This window comes from Meleagris gallopavo, chromosome 19 (genome assembly GCF_905368555.1).
Source record: "Meleagris gallopavo chromosome 19, MGAL_WU_HG_1.1, whole genome shotgun sequence".
NCBI classification, from domain to species: Eukaryota; Metazoa; Chordata; class Aves; order Galliformes; family Phasianidae; genus Meleagris; species Meleagris gallopavo.
This window is the reverse complement of record NC_139422.1, coordinates 6,749,481-6,761,669: the sequence shown is the minus strand read 5'-3', so window position 1 is coordinate 6,761,669 and position 12,189 is coordinate 6,749,481. Positions and strand designations below refer to the sequence as shown.

Here is a 12,189-nt window from a genome sequence, read left to right as displayed (position 1 = left end):
CTGTGTGCACATTCCCTGCACGCACAGTGGGGACATCTCATTGTGGAACCCACCTGAAGGATCTCCTGCTCCCAACTCCAAGGGCTGCTTCGTCACCAAGTGCCATCCACGTGTCACCCAGCAGCTGTGGGGTGCAGAATCCTTAGGGGCAGCCACACCTCTTGTCCTTGTAAATTTGGACCCGGGGATGGCAGTGAGGAGCTGAGGAATCTGTCCCAAAAAATTTACATGGGAAATGAAGTCTCCTTTTTCTGTTTGGCTAAACGTCTGCCAGCCTGCTTTAATTCATCCAGCCAGGTTGATTTGCAACTTTTAGTTTTCCATCGGTTGGCTGTGACCAGGACACTGGGAAAATTTAGCACTTGAGTTCACCCAGCTTCTGCGTTTCAAAATATCCCAGCTCGAGACACGCAGGAGGAAACCCTTTCCGTTTCGGAACAACCAGGAGGGAAAAGTCTGAACATGAGAGATTTTAACAGCATCAAAATATTTCACATTGAAAACGCCAGCTCAGCTCAGCCCAGCTCTGTGCGAGCTGCTGTGTGCCCAGGGTTTGTCCAGAGCCACTCTGTGGGTGGGACCCCAACCCTGCATGACCCCATCCCATTGCAGTGGCAAGCAGAGCTGGGGAGCACTGGGGTGAGGGTCAGCTGTCCCCATGCAGGCACTGGAGGTGCCAGCAGCAGGCGAGACGCGCTCGGTCTCCGTGCTTCACCAAAAGTCCACCAAAGCCAAAGGACTTTACTTTTTTTTTTTTTCCTTTTTTTTTTTTTTTTTCTTTACGAAACAGTTGAGATGACTCAGCGGTTTCTGACGCAATCCCCGTTTCATCGGAAAATTCCTAACCAGCTCCTAGTGGCAACTGATCGCTCCCATAAATCACGCCGTGTTATCCCTGGCCGCAGCAGAGCGGCTTACGCAGCCCCGGCCCCTCTGCGTGAAATCAGCAGGAGCGATGCCATCGCGTCACCGGGAGCAAAACCAGCCCTGAAAGCAAAACGCGGCACAGAACAGATCCAAAGCACCACCCCAGAGCCGGGGGACGCGGTGCTGCTGCCGAGGCTGCCGGCAGGTCCGGCATTAATCATCGGCGGCCGGGCTCAGACGACAGGGTTTTTTATCTCCTGGTTTTTGGCGTGAGCGTTAGAAATGATTTGCAGATGTTATTGACTGCTTTTTGGGGCTGGAGTAAATTGAGACAAGATGCACCTGCGTGGAGGGTGAAAAGCACTCTCAACCTGGGGATGGGCGCAGTGTGCTTGCAGAGGATGTTCCCAGAAAAGTCCAGGACTGAGCCATGGGAAGATGGAGCACCAGCCCCGTGCACAGCATAGTGCACGAGGGGCAAATCTCAGCAGGGGTGGAGCTCAAATGGTGCAGATGGCCAAATGTGCAGGAAAAGCTCCAGCTAACCCTAACCCGAACCGTAAACCTAACCCTAACCCGAACCCTGCGCTTCACTTTCCCTAAGGCCAGCTTTTCCATCCCAAATCCGTGCCTCACACAACTCACAGTACAAATAAATGGAGCAACAGATGCTCCAGAAAGTTCTCCTGCTGGAGTGGTGACCCTGGAGCAAGGAGCGTGGAGCAGGACCTGCTTCTGGTGGACTGAGCCACATCTTGGCCACAGGATGCATCCTGCACCACTTTTCAGACAAAATTGTCCCTTTTCTGGCCCCAGTGCCACGTGGTGTGCTGCAGCATTGCTGTTCCCAGCCCCATTAAAACATCCAGGAGAGCCAGGCTGGAAGAGCGTGGTATGGTGTGTGCTGATCCAGGACCCTGGCAGCTTTGGATTCACTCAAGGGTGAGACATCTCCCAGACTTTCTTCTTTTTTAGGGCTGTCTGCAAAACCGACCCTCTTATTCAATAATTCTGCACAGCTACACGCAGTAAATACAGCTGTAAGGCAGTCACAGAGTGGGGTGAGAGCCCCGCACGGCCAGGACTTTGCCAGGGGGATTAAAATGTGACAAAGCCCCAACAAATGCCCTGGCAGACAGCCCTAGCTTCTTCTCCAGAGCTGTGGCTGTGGCCTACCACTGTGCAACTGAACCAAGTAAGAGGAGACCAACAGTTGTCCTTTGGAGACTCTCCCGGTCCCTTGCAGAGTGACCTACGGCACAGTGTTAGGCAAGGCACTTAAGCTCTGCGTGCTTACATGAAATGTGGACAACAGTGATTTATGTTGTGTTAGCATGAGGGTTTCATCCGTGAATATTTGCAATATGTTGAGTCAAACCAACAAGCCACCAAGCTGCTCTCGCCATCAGATTCCTATTAAAAATGCCTCTGGGAAGTCTGAAAGCCACAAGTGAGCGCAGTGTTCCCAGGTGTGGTCGTAGCCATCAGGTTTTAATGCCTTTAAAACCACTTTTTTTTCTTTTGCTTTAGTTCTATCCGTCCCCAAAGGGCGTATAATCCTGCAGGAACCTGGAGGAGCCTTCAGACCCATCACACTTCGTTGGAAATTTAAGCTATGCAAAGATTAAAAGGCAAAATTACAAAGCTTTTTCTTTTAGTGGAATGTGCCTTGCATGGAGGTTGTGTGGTATTGTGTTGAGGAACACAAGCTATGCAGCGTTGCCAACCACAGGCATTCAAAAGTCATGAGTCAGACTCCCCCAAATCCTAAGATTGGTTTCATTCCCTTCTGGCTTCCGAGCCTTTAAAAATCACAGATTCAAACTTTTCTCTTCAGAAAATGAGATTTTTGGCCAAGGGGGGCTGGAGCTGAGACCTTCCCATTGCCACTGTGCTCCAGCAGCTGCAAGTGCAGCAAAACCCTTATGCCCCATGAAACCAGCAATAAACACCACTGCGAGACCCTCACCTATTTCCACTTTTGGCATCCAAGCAGCCCACCCTGAAGCAGAAGCAGAGGGGTAAGAGCAACAACAAACAGGTGACAAAACATACGTCCTCATCACTAATGGTGACATTGTAACAGGCAATGACCAGGTAGAGGAGCAGGGAAGGGTGGAAAACCCAAAGGAAAAAAGCAAAGTGTCAGTGAGGACCACGCACAGCTGGCTTATTCAACAGGGAGACGGGAAGCAGGAATCATTAAGGGCAAGAAGGAAGCTAAAGTGGGGCCAGGCCTCACATTTTAAGTGGCAATTTATTTCACTAATAAGGCTAATTTATTTCACTAATAAGGCTGCAGGTGCAGAAGGGAGTGGGTGGGCCCTGCCCCATAGCCAGGAGCATGCTGTAGAGGTCTTTCCCACACCTGTGAGTTGCAGTCCTATAGAAAGGATGGTGGTTCTATCAAAAGCTCTCTTTGCAGTCATGCAGTGGCTCTGAAAAGGCGATGGGAGGGATTTTACCCCAGTGCTCTTCTCACCCCTGCTCCTTGGGGTAGGGAAGGTGGGAAGGCGGCTCCTTCACTCACCCAAAGGAGAATATATTCTTCATATTCAATACTGGCATCGATCCCCACTCCTCTTTCGGTGCATTCTACACTCAACCTATCACCCTCACATTAAAAATAACACAAAACTCTCTGTGTCTCCTTTCTCCTCTGCAACGTCTGAGCTGAAACAGTAGAAGTGCTCACAGAGAGCCATGGTTAGTGTTACCCTGGAAGGATCCAGGCCGGCATACCAGAACCTGGTTTTGGCATCTGGGAACCACTTTTCAGCCATATGTATCACCGTTCTTGTGTGCACTCGGGTCCACACAAAATTAGCCCTGTGGAATGTGAATGTGAAATTTGCTTTCCAGAAGCACTTAATACGCAGGAGCTAAAATTTGCTCTTTCTAGATTTCCTACCTGTTTAAGAGAGCAGGAACAGAATTCTGGCCCTTCGTCCCTTGGGTTCCTTCCCTGGAAGATGTGCAAAGCCCATGTCTAGCACCGTGTGTTGAAACAAAGACCCGGAGGTGAGCTGCCACCTGCCCTGCACACTTTGCTTTGGGCTCTCTTTTTCAATCAGTTCTGGAACACGTGTGCAAACCAGGGGTGTTTTTTTTCCTCCATGCCTACAGTGTTGGCTGCAAATCAAGCACCAGCCCAGGGCGTGCAGCTGGGAGAGACAAAACCCAAAGCACCTGAGGAATGTTTTCTTGCTCCTGAGAGCTCCAGCGCTTACTGCCCAGGGCTGGCACGCACTGCAGCCAGCAGCCAGCTGGGTTTCCCTTCCCCTGGGCTCCAGCTGCGTTTTGGGCAAAGGAGTGAGGGAGGTTCATGTGACAACGGTTTGATCTGATTTTGAAGCTGTTGCATGACCACTGCAGTCACACGTCCATGCAAATGGTCCCAAGGGGTTGCCATGCACACAGCTGTGGACATGTGTCCACTTTGCTCCAGTTCCCACTCAGGAGAAGTTGGGTAGTTCTGTGCTGGCACGAAGTGAGAGATTTTCACGGTGTAAAGGGATCATAGAGGTTTTCACTATTTATTTGTAGTTTTGCAGGGATTTGTGCTAAGCTTGTGCAGGCAGGAGGACAGCTGAAGACGTGCATTGAGCAGCGCCCTGTGAAGGGATGCTCACCTGCAGACCTGACCAGTTACAGAACCACAGAATCATTCAAGTTGGAAAAGACCTCTCAGATCCCCACCCCACCCCACCATGCCCACAGATATGTCCTTCAGTGCCACATCTCCACGGTTCTAGAATGGTAACCCCACCACTGCCTGGGCAGCCTGTGCCACTGCATCACCACTCTTTCAGAACAGCAGTTTTTCGTAACATCCAACCTGAGATATCCTATAGAACAGGACCCCATCACACTGTACCTGGAGGGAGGCTGCCAGCAAACTCTCCTATGCCCATGCCTTGATACTACTGGGCCATCCTCATTGCACACAACACTCAAGTGACTCCTTCTCCCTTTCCAGCCTGGCTGGAGGCTTTCACAGAGCCTTTTTCTCTATGCATGCCTGCGTTCCCATCAGAGGCATGGGCAAACCCATGCTATAGAGCTCACACACAGCCAGTGGCTCCCAGCAGCCCACAGCCCCCTCCCAAACCCACCAGCACAAAGGCGTTTGCTCAAGCTCAGCATTCCTGCTCCCTGCTCATGAGAACAGCTGGACCGAAAGGATGCTGAGAATCCCTGCAAGGCTCCAAGGAAAAGATATTAACCTAGGAGGGGAGCAGCGGTGATATAATAAAAAGGCATAATAAAAGAGAGAAGCCACTGAGTGGATTAGCAGCCCAAACTTTGCTTGGCTTTTGGTCTCCTTCCCTCCAGCTCTCCCACACCGCCCAGTAATCTGCTCCTATTCCTCTCTGCAGAGAGAAAGCTCAGTTCTTGAATTGCCACAGGGTTGAGTTTCACCCTTCCTGAGCACCCAGGCACACACGTGTATAGGCGGCATTTCACACCAGATAGGATGCTGGCTCAGATTTGGTGCTGCTCCCATGTTTGTTGCTCCCCAGCGCCACTCCTCCAGGGATAAAAGCCAGATTCAGAGCTCCATGGGTGTGTGCAATAAACGCATGTGCATTACAGCCAGCATTAAGCAAACTGCAGTCGTCAAAGGACACAAACAGCTGGGGCATTGCAGGGCATGGAGCATTTGCTGCCCCAAGAATTTTGCTATCCAAGAGGGAATGGAGCGCATGGGCGGCTCAGCTGTGCCACAGCCCGCAGCTGTTCCTTGCCTGCAGCTCTCCGGGCATTTAAAGTTTAAAGCCTTCTCTCCACGTCTGTTTTCTCCTCCATCTCCAGCAGCTCACACGGATCCAGGAGCCGCCGGCCCGCCAGGCACCCATGGGCTCACTGGTGGCCAAACTCCTCCTGCCCACCCTCAGCACTTTGGTCTTTCTCCCCACCATCAGCATCGCGGCCAAGCGGCGCTTCCACATGGAAGCCATGGTCTACTTCTTCACCATGTTCTTCGTGGCGGTAAGAGTGCATGTGTGTTTCCTCCCACCCAGTGTCAGGAACAGGGGGGTTTCCAAGGGGGTGAGTGGGGATGTCACCAAGTGACCACCAGAATACCCAATTTTACCTATCTCCCATCATGTGCAGTGCTGAGCAGTGCGTTCTTGAACGTCCCCATCCTTGGAGACACTCAAGGTCAGGCTGGGTGGGCATATGAGCACCAGATTGAGCTGTAAGCGTCCCGGTTCAGTGCAGGGAGTTGGACCAGATGGCATTTGAGGATCACTTCTGATTCAAACGATTCTATAATTCTATGGCTCTGTGATTCTTTGGGTGGATGTGCCGAGGGCTGTCCTTGAGGGGATGTAGTGGTGTTTCATGGTGAATTTAGGAAGAGTCTGGATGTGAAACAGTGATTCATCACAGCGTTCTGGAGCCAATCCTCTCTTTGTTTTACAGCTGGGAAATAGCCACGCTGGATTGAGGGTTTAAATGCCATTCAGAGTATCTCACTATGCTTCTGTCCTCGTAGCCAGAAGCACACAGTCAAATTCTTGATTTTGCAATTGCTAAGTGGTGGTGTGAGCCATGCTGAAGTCAGGGACTTTTGCAGGGGGGAAGGAAAGGCTAAAACATGCTGCTGAGCTATCAGGGAAAATAAGTTTTACCCCTCCACTGTGGCAGTGGTGTGAAAGCCAGCACCTCCTGCCTCCCTTTGTTCATTCTCACCACCCATCCTAAGGCATTTCATGGAGCAATTTGTGTCCCCCACATGGACACAGAGACAGTGGATAGTGAGGCTATCTTCCTGGTGCAAACAGCTCTTCTGCAGCAGAACTGAGGGTAAAGCTCTCTACGCTTTTATTCCTGAGGATCCACCATTTAAAGCCCCATTTAAAGCGAAATGCAGGGGGAAAACTTCTGCCAGTTCCATAAAGACTCCAGGAGCAGTCAATAAACCCATCCCCGCCGAGCACAGCCCCCCCTCCAGCTCCCTCCCAGCTCCCCGGGGAAGCCAGACATCTACGATTTCATTTTGCACCGCTTCTGTGTCTGCTCCACCTTCCCCAGAAGCCCATCGGAAAGTTGGCGTGTGCCTGGAGGGGAGGCGGGACGGATCCTCACCGCGGAGCCGAAATCCTCGAGTGGGGAAGGGGCTGCAGCTGCCACCCGGATGGGACAGGGGGTGACAGCTGCTGCCATCCCCATTCTCGTCACATTACCCCCTGGGTTGCATGTGGCCGTGCCCAGCAAGTGTCACGATGCTGGCCAGAAAGGCACTCTTTCTCCTTCAGCCCTTCTCCTCCCTGATCTCCAAACACAGCCTGAAGCAGGGAGAAGAACAATGGCCATAGTGCTATCATTTCTATTTTGGTGAGCCAAAGGGCTCTCTGAGTGATACCCGTGACACAGAATAGCAGCATCCCTGCTCTGCATGGCAGTGGGGCTGCCCCAGAGGCACGGGGCCAAGCAGTGCTGGGACCTTTCCAGTGCTATCGTGTTTGTGGAGGGAAGTGAGTAGGGCTGGGAGCAGGTAGGGAAAGGTGAGCACCAGGCAAGAGCATTGCTCTGATTGCTCTGCCAAATTTCTCTTGGCTTGGTCTGCATCTGTGTTGCATGACAGTGATTCTTTGCAAATATCCCAATCGATGAGCAACATCCAGTGGGCAGGAACCAGCAGGCATTAAGGGAAGGCATTAATGAGTGAGTTCACCAGTATCCAGACTCAGTCCATAGAAACCCTAATTAGCCCATACAGTGACCTGGCATCTAGACGTGTTTCATTGGGAAACTCATTAGGAATTCTTTTACAAGAATCTTTCGCAACTAGAATCAAAACTGTCTGAGCCCCTCCTTCTGCTGGAAGAAAGCAGCTGTGGGTCTCTGCTCACAATAGCAGTGTGGCCATCACAATGCAAATTCTGGCACTGCCTGGAAGGCAAAGCAGAGCCAGTCTGCAGATAATTTATAATGGGACAGAAGGATGCTGGCAATCAGGTGGTTTGCCATTGGGTACGGTGATGTTATCTCTCCAGTAGATTCACTGCTGCACATCAGCAACCCTGGTGGATCTGGGACTGTTCTGCTCCCACGGTTTAGCAGCCACACAAAGTCTGTTTCAAACCAACTGATAAGAGGAGATATATTTTACCTGTCTGTGAGTAAGAATCTAGATCTCTAATGTTTTCTTTTTTCCTTTTTTGAGTAGATTTACCATGCATGTGATGGCCCTGGCTTATCGGTGCTATGTTTCATGCGCTATGACATCCTGGAGTACTTCAGCATCTATGGGACAGCTCTGTCCATCTGGGTGTCCCTGATGGGTAAGTACAGCTCAGGGGCCCTGCAGGTGGGTGCTGGTTGCAGGGCTGTGCTTTGGAGCTCCACCTACATCACTCACCTCTTACAGAAGTCAGCCCACGCCATGGTTTGGTCTTTCTTTATGTCATGGCATCGTAGAATGGCTTGGGTTGGAAGAGGCCTTAAGGATCATCTAGCTCCAAACCCCCTGCCATGGGCAGGGCTGCCTGTGTACCACACATGCCTTGGAAAGTCATTGCACCTAGTGGATGGATGCTCACCAAAACCATCCCGCGTGGTAGTGGGATGGCTTTGCTCTTGGAGATAAACAGAGCCCTGGAGCCTGCTGTTATAACAAACTAGGCATTCTTCTTCCATCATTATCTTTTTACATAAGCAGAATTGTTTATTTCAGATTGGCTTGTGCCAATCTGTCAGTTGTGACTTGGTCTGAGACCTCACACACCAGGGAATCTCTCTTTTCTCTTCCCTTTCCCCATGCTGTGCCCATTGGTTTATGTGCTGAAGTTCTTCTGCCCATGGAACAGCCCATGTCCCGACATGGAGGCATTCAAAATGCAGAGCCTGCCACTTCCCTTGATAGCAAGCAAACCAAAGTCAAAACAAATCTATCTCCCCAGTTATCAAGCCTGGTCTGGGCTGTTGGGAATTATTAGATCTGATTAGAAAAGGCAGAAAAGTATTCTACTCGCTTTTCATTAAAAATCCTGACTCTGACATATTCAGGTTTCCTATTCCTGCATTCCCTCCATTCTCTATTTTTCCCTTCTTGTTCCTCATTTACCACTGAAACGAGGCAAAATAGGAATGAACACAATGAAAGAACTAGAGAAGGGTGAAGGCTGCAGACCTGCAGCTCTGTGCTTGCTCAGGAAGGGCAGCGAGGCACGTGGTCTGCAAAGGACATTTCTCAGTAGATGACGGCAGTGTCAGGGAAGGTCAGTGCTGATCCAGACACTTTGGTTCCTTGCAGCAAAATTTCAACTCGATTGCTTCATTACTGCGTTCAAAAAAATCTTACAATAAATAAATAAATAATTAAAGAAATAATCCCAGACTAAGATGTTTAAAATATTGACCCGCAGGGAAACAACAGAGATTAAAATGCGGACATTATCCCTTAGCCAAACTCCCTATAAAAACCTGATCCAAGGACATGGAGGTGCACTGACTGCAGCCCAGGGAAGCCTCTGGCTGTGCCTTGTAAAGCCCAGGCGCACATGTGCGGACGCAGACCCTCGGGCACGCTTCCCGGAATGCAAATCCAGGACAGCCATAACACAGCTGTGCGAGCTGGAAAAGCATGGAGCCCACTGGGATCCATAACTTTTATCAGTTATTACCCCATTCTGTGCTAAACAAAAGCCTTCAATAATTCACTTGCACTGGCGACTTCCAGCTTGCAAACCCAGGCAGGTGCCGGCGTTGCCCATCAGCCTGGAGCCCCATCCCCACCACAGCCAGGAAATCTGGGAGGGCTTTGGGAAGAGCAGGAACCAAGCACAGCCCCACCAGCTGCAAGAACCCCGCGTTCATCCCTGTATTTTTGGTTGAGGCAGCAGCAGGCTCTGCCAGGGTCAGCCCTACAGGTGTGCTGAGCTCCCTGCATTTACAGAGCCAAGGGGAAGGGGTGAATGCACATCCCAGCACTGATGGCTGTAGAATCCTAATCCTAACCCTAACCTAAAGCACAGCCCCAATCATTAAGATTGGAAAAGACCTCTGAGATCATCTTGTCCGACCAATTCCAGACCCAACCCTGGGGTCCCTGGGATTGAGGCTTGGGGGCCCTGAGCTGCTCTACCCATCACAGGAGCAGGAGACACAGCTGAGCCAAATCCATGCTCTTTGCCCACAGCCCTGGCCGAGTTTGATGAACCAAAGAGATCGACCTTCATCATGTTCGGCGTGCTCACCATCGCTGTGAGGACCTACCATGACCGCTGGGGCTACGGCATCTACTCGGGACCCATTGGGACAGCTGTGCTGGTGATCACCGTGAAATGGGTGCGTCCAAAAGGCACGTCTGGGGCTTTCCAGTTACTTGCAAGAGGTTTTCAAGGTCCAGCCCCAAGTTAAATTTGTCTCTCAGAGTCTGGGTTTGCAAGGGCACACGCATCTTTAGCTCAGGTTTTGGGGCTGAATGTTGAGAATCCAGCGTTGTGCAAAAGGAAAACAGAGGCAGAAGTGGAGCACAGGACTTGCCCAGTGCAGGCAGAGCCCACAGCCTCGGAGCTGGACTGCAGCTTTGCACGGCTTTGTGTTAGGGTGTTTCATGGCTTTGTGTTAGGGGAGATTTAGACTGGATATAAGGAAAAAAATTTTACAATAGTGGTGATGCACCGGCACAGGTTGCCCAGAAAGGTGGTGGTGTTCCATCTCTTGAGAAACCCAAGGTTGGGGGATGGGGCTCTGAGCACCTGGTGGAGTTGCAGGTGCCCCTGTTCACAGCAGGGCATTGGATCAGGTGGCCTTTAGGGATCCCTTCCGACTCAAATGGTTCTGTGATTCTGTGGTTCTTTGTGTTAGCATTAACGAGATCTGGGCATGGAGCCCCTGTGGGCCACAGGTGAGGCTGCTCAGTGTGCTCTGTGTGCTTGCAGCTACAAAAGATGAAGGAGAAGAAAGGGCTGTATCCAGACAAGAGCATCTATACCCAACAGATCGGTCCTGGCTTCTGCTTCGGGGCGCTAGCACTGATGCTGAGGTTCTTCTTTGAGGTACCATTTGCACACTCACCCACATTGACATCTCCACGGGCCACGGCCATCACCCTGACTAACATCTGTGGCATGAATGGATCCCAACCTTCCTCATGCCAAGGTGAAGGCCCCACTGGCTCCTGGGTGCACACAGCCCTGCTTTCATCCTCTGCTCCCACCACTGCCCAGTGCCCCTGTTCTGCATGAGAGCTCACACATCCCACCCACACCGTTATGGCTGCTCCGTGCATTGGGAGCTGTGAGATCCGACCTCGCCGCCATCCCCGAGGGTTATTTTTCAAAGCATGCAGTAATTGCACATTCTAGCAGAACATAAAAATGTCACTTTGCAGCGCGTCCCCCCCACCACACCCCATCCTCCCTCCTACCCTTCCCAGCTTCGTCCTTTGCAGGGTAATGAAACACTTCATTCACCAATTGGGAAATGTGCAAATTGGAATGTGTTAAATCCACTTTGCCTTTTTTTTTTTAAGGCTGAAAATCCTTTCTTCTCTGACAGCAGAACTCAGGATATCTTTTTTATCCCTTTCCTTTGGGCTACTTGCAGAATCCCCACGCTCTGCACCCGCTGCTCCAATAATGCTCTCCCCTTTGCAGGAGTGGGACTACACCTACGTGCACAGCTTCTACCACTGCGCCCTGGCCATGGCCTTCGTGCTGCTGCTACCCAAGGAGAACAAGAAGGCTGGGGGGGCTGGCAGCCCTGCCAGGCTCGACTGCTCCACGCTGTGCTGCTGCGTCTGAGCCCCCTGCGAGTGCTTTGCTCCAGAGGATCTTTGCCCACCAGCTCCATACACACCCAGGGCTTTTATTCTGTGGGATGGTTCGCTCTTTCCACCATCAGCCTGAGTTGATGTGCTTTCACTTTGCTAAATTCCCCTGGAGAAGCCTTTGTATGGGGTGTGCCCCTGTGCCAGAGAGCTCTGCATCACCCTGTGCGCTCTTGGCCGTGTCACCTCCCCCTGTCCCCTCTGCTGGCCTGGGAGGACCCGAGCTTCAGGCCCAGTTTGAGCACATAGTTCTCTGTTAGTGAGATTTTTGTATTTTTGTGAGATATTTACTATTTTATTTATGCATTCTCTTGATGTAAATAATACTTATTTGCAAAGACTTGGCAAACGTGCAACACCAGCATTTCTCAAGTGGTACAAAACCCCTCCCAGCTCAACCCTGGCTTGCTCCAGCACCAAACACCTTGGGCACAGCCACCCCATCCCCTGCCCCACCAGCAGCTGCAGCTTTGAGTGCTTTGGCCAGGCCAGCAGGTGTGCTCACAGCAAGCATCCTTAGTATGGGAAGCCCAAGG

The 12,189-nt window shown here is 51.3% G+C and overlaps 1 protein-coding gene across 1 annotated transcript; it reads left to right on the top strand.

Moving 5' to 3' along the window:
* Positions 1–5,492: 5,492 nt before the first annotated feature.
* On the top strand, positions 5,493–11,771 carry MYMK (myomaker, myoblast fusion factor). Its single transcript, XM_010720969.4, has 5 exons — positions 5,493–5,859; positions 8,048–8,162; positions 10,019–10,167; positions 10,764–10,880; positions 11,481–11,771. Exons 1-5 carry the CDS (start codon positions 5,725–5,727, stop codon positions 11,625–11,627), a joined length of 663 nt encoding a protein of 220 aa, XP_010719271.1. The 5' UTR covers positions 5,493–5,724; the 3' UTR covers positions 11,628–11,771.
* The last annotated feature ends 418 nt before the right edge of the window (positions 11,772–12,189 follow it).

Bases quoted from the DNA above. Each gene is read 5' to 3' on its own strand.
- MYMK (XM_010720969.4), top strand. From the start codon at position 5,725: ATGGGCTCACTGGTGGCCAAACTCCTCCTGCCCACCCTCAGCACTTTG. The intron at 8,163-10,018 runs GTAAGTACAGCT...CTTTGCCCACAG, and splicing joins CATCTGGGTGTCCCTGATGG to CCCTGGCCGAGTTTGATGAA. The intron at 10,168-10,763 runs GTGCGTCCAAAA...GTGTGCTTGCAG, and splicing joins TGGTGATCACCGTGAAATGG to CTACAAAAGATGAAGGAGAA.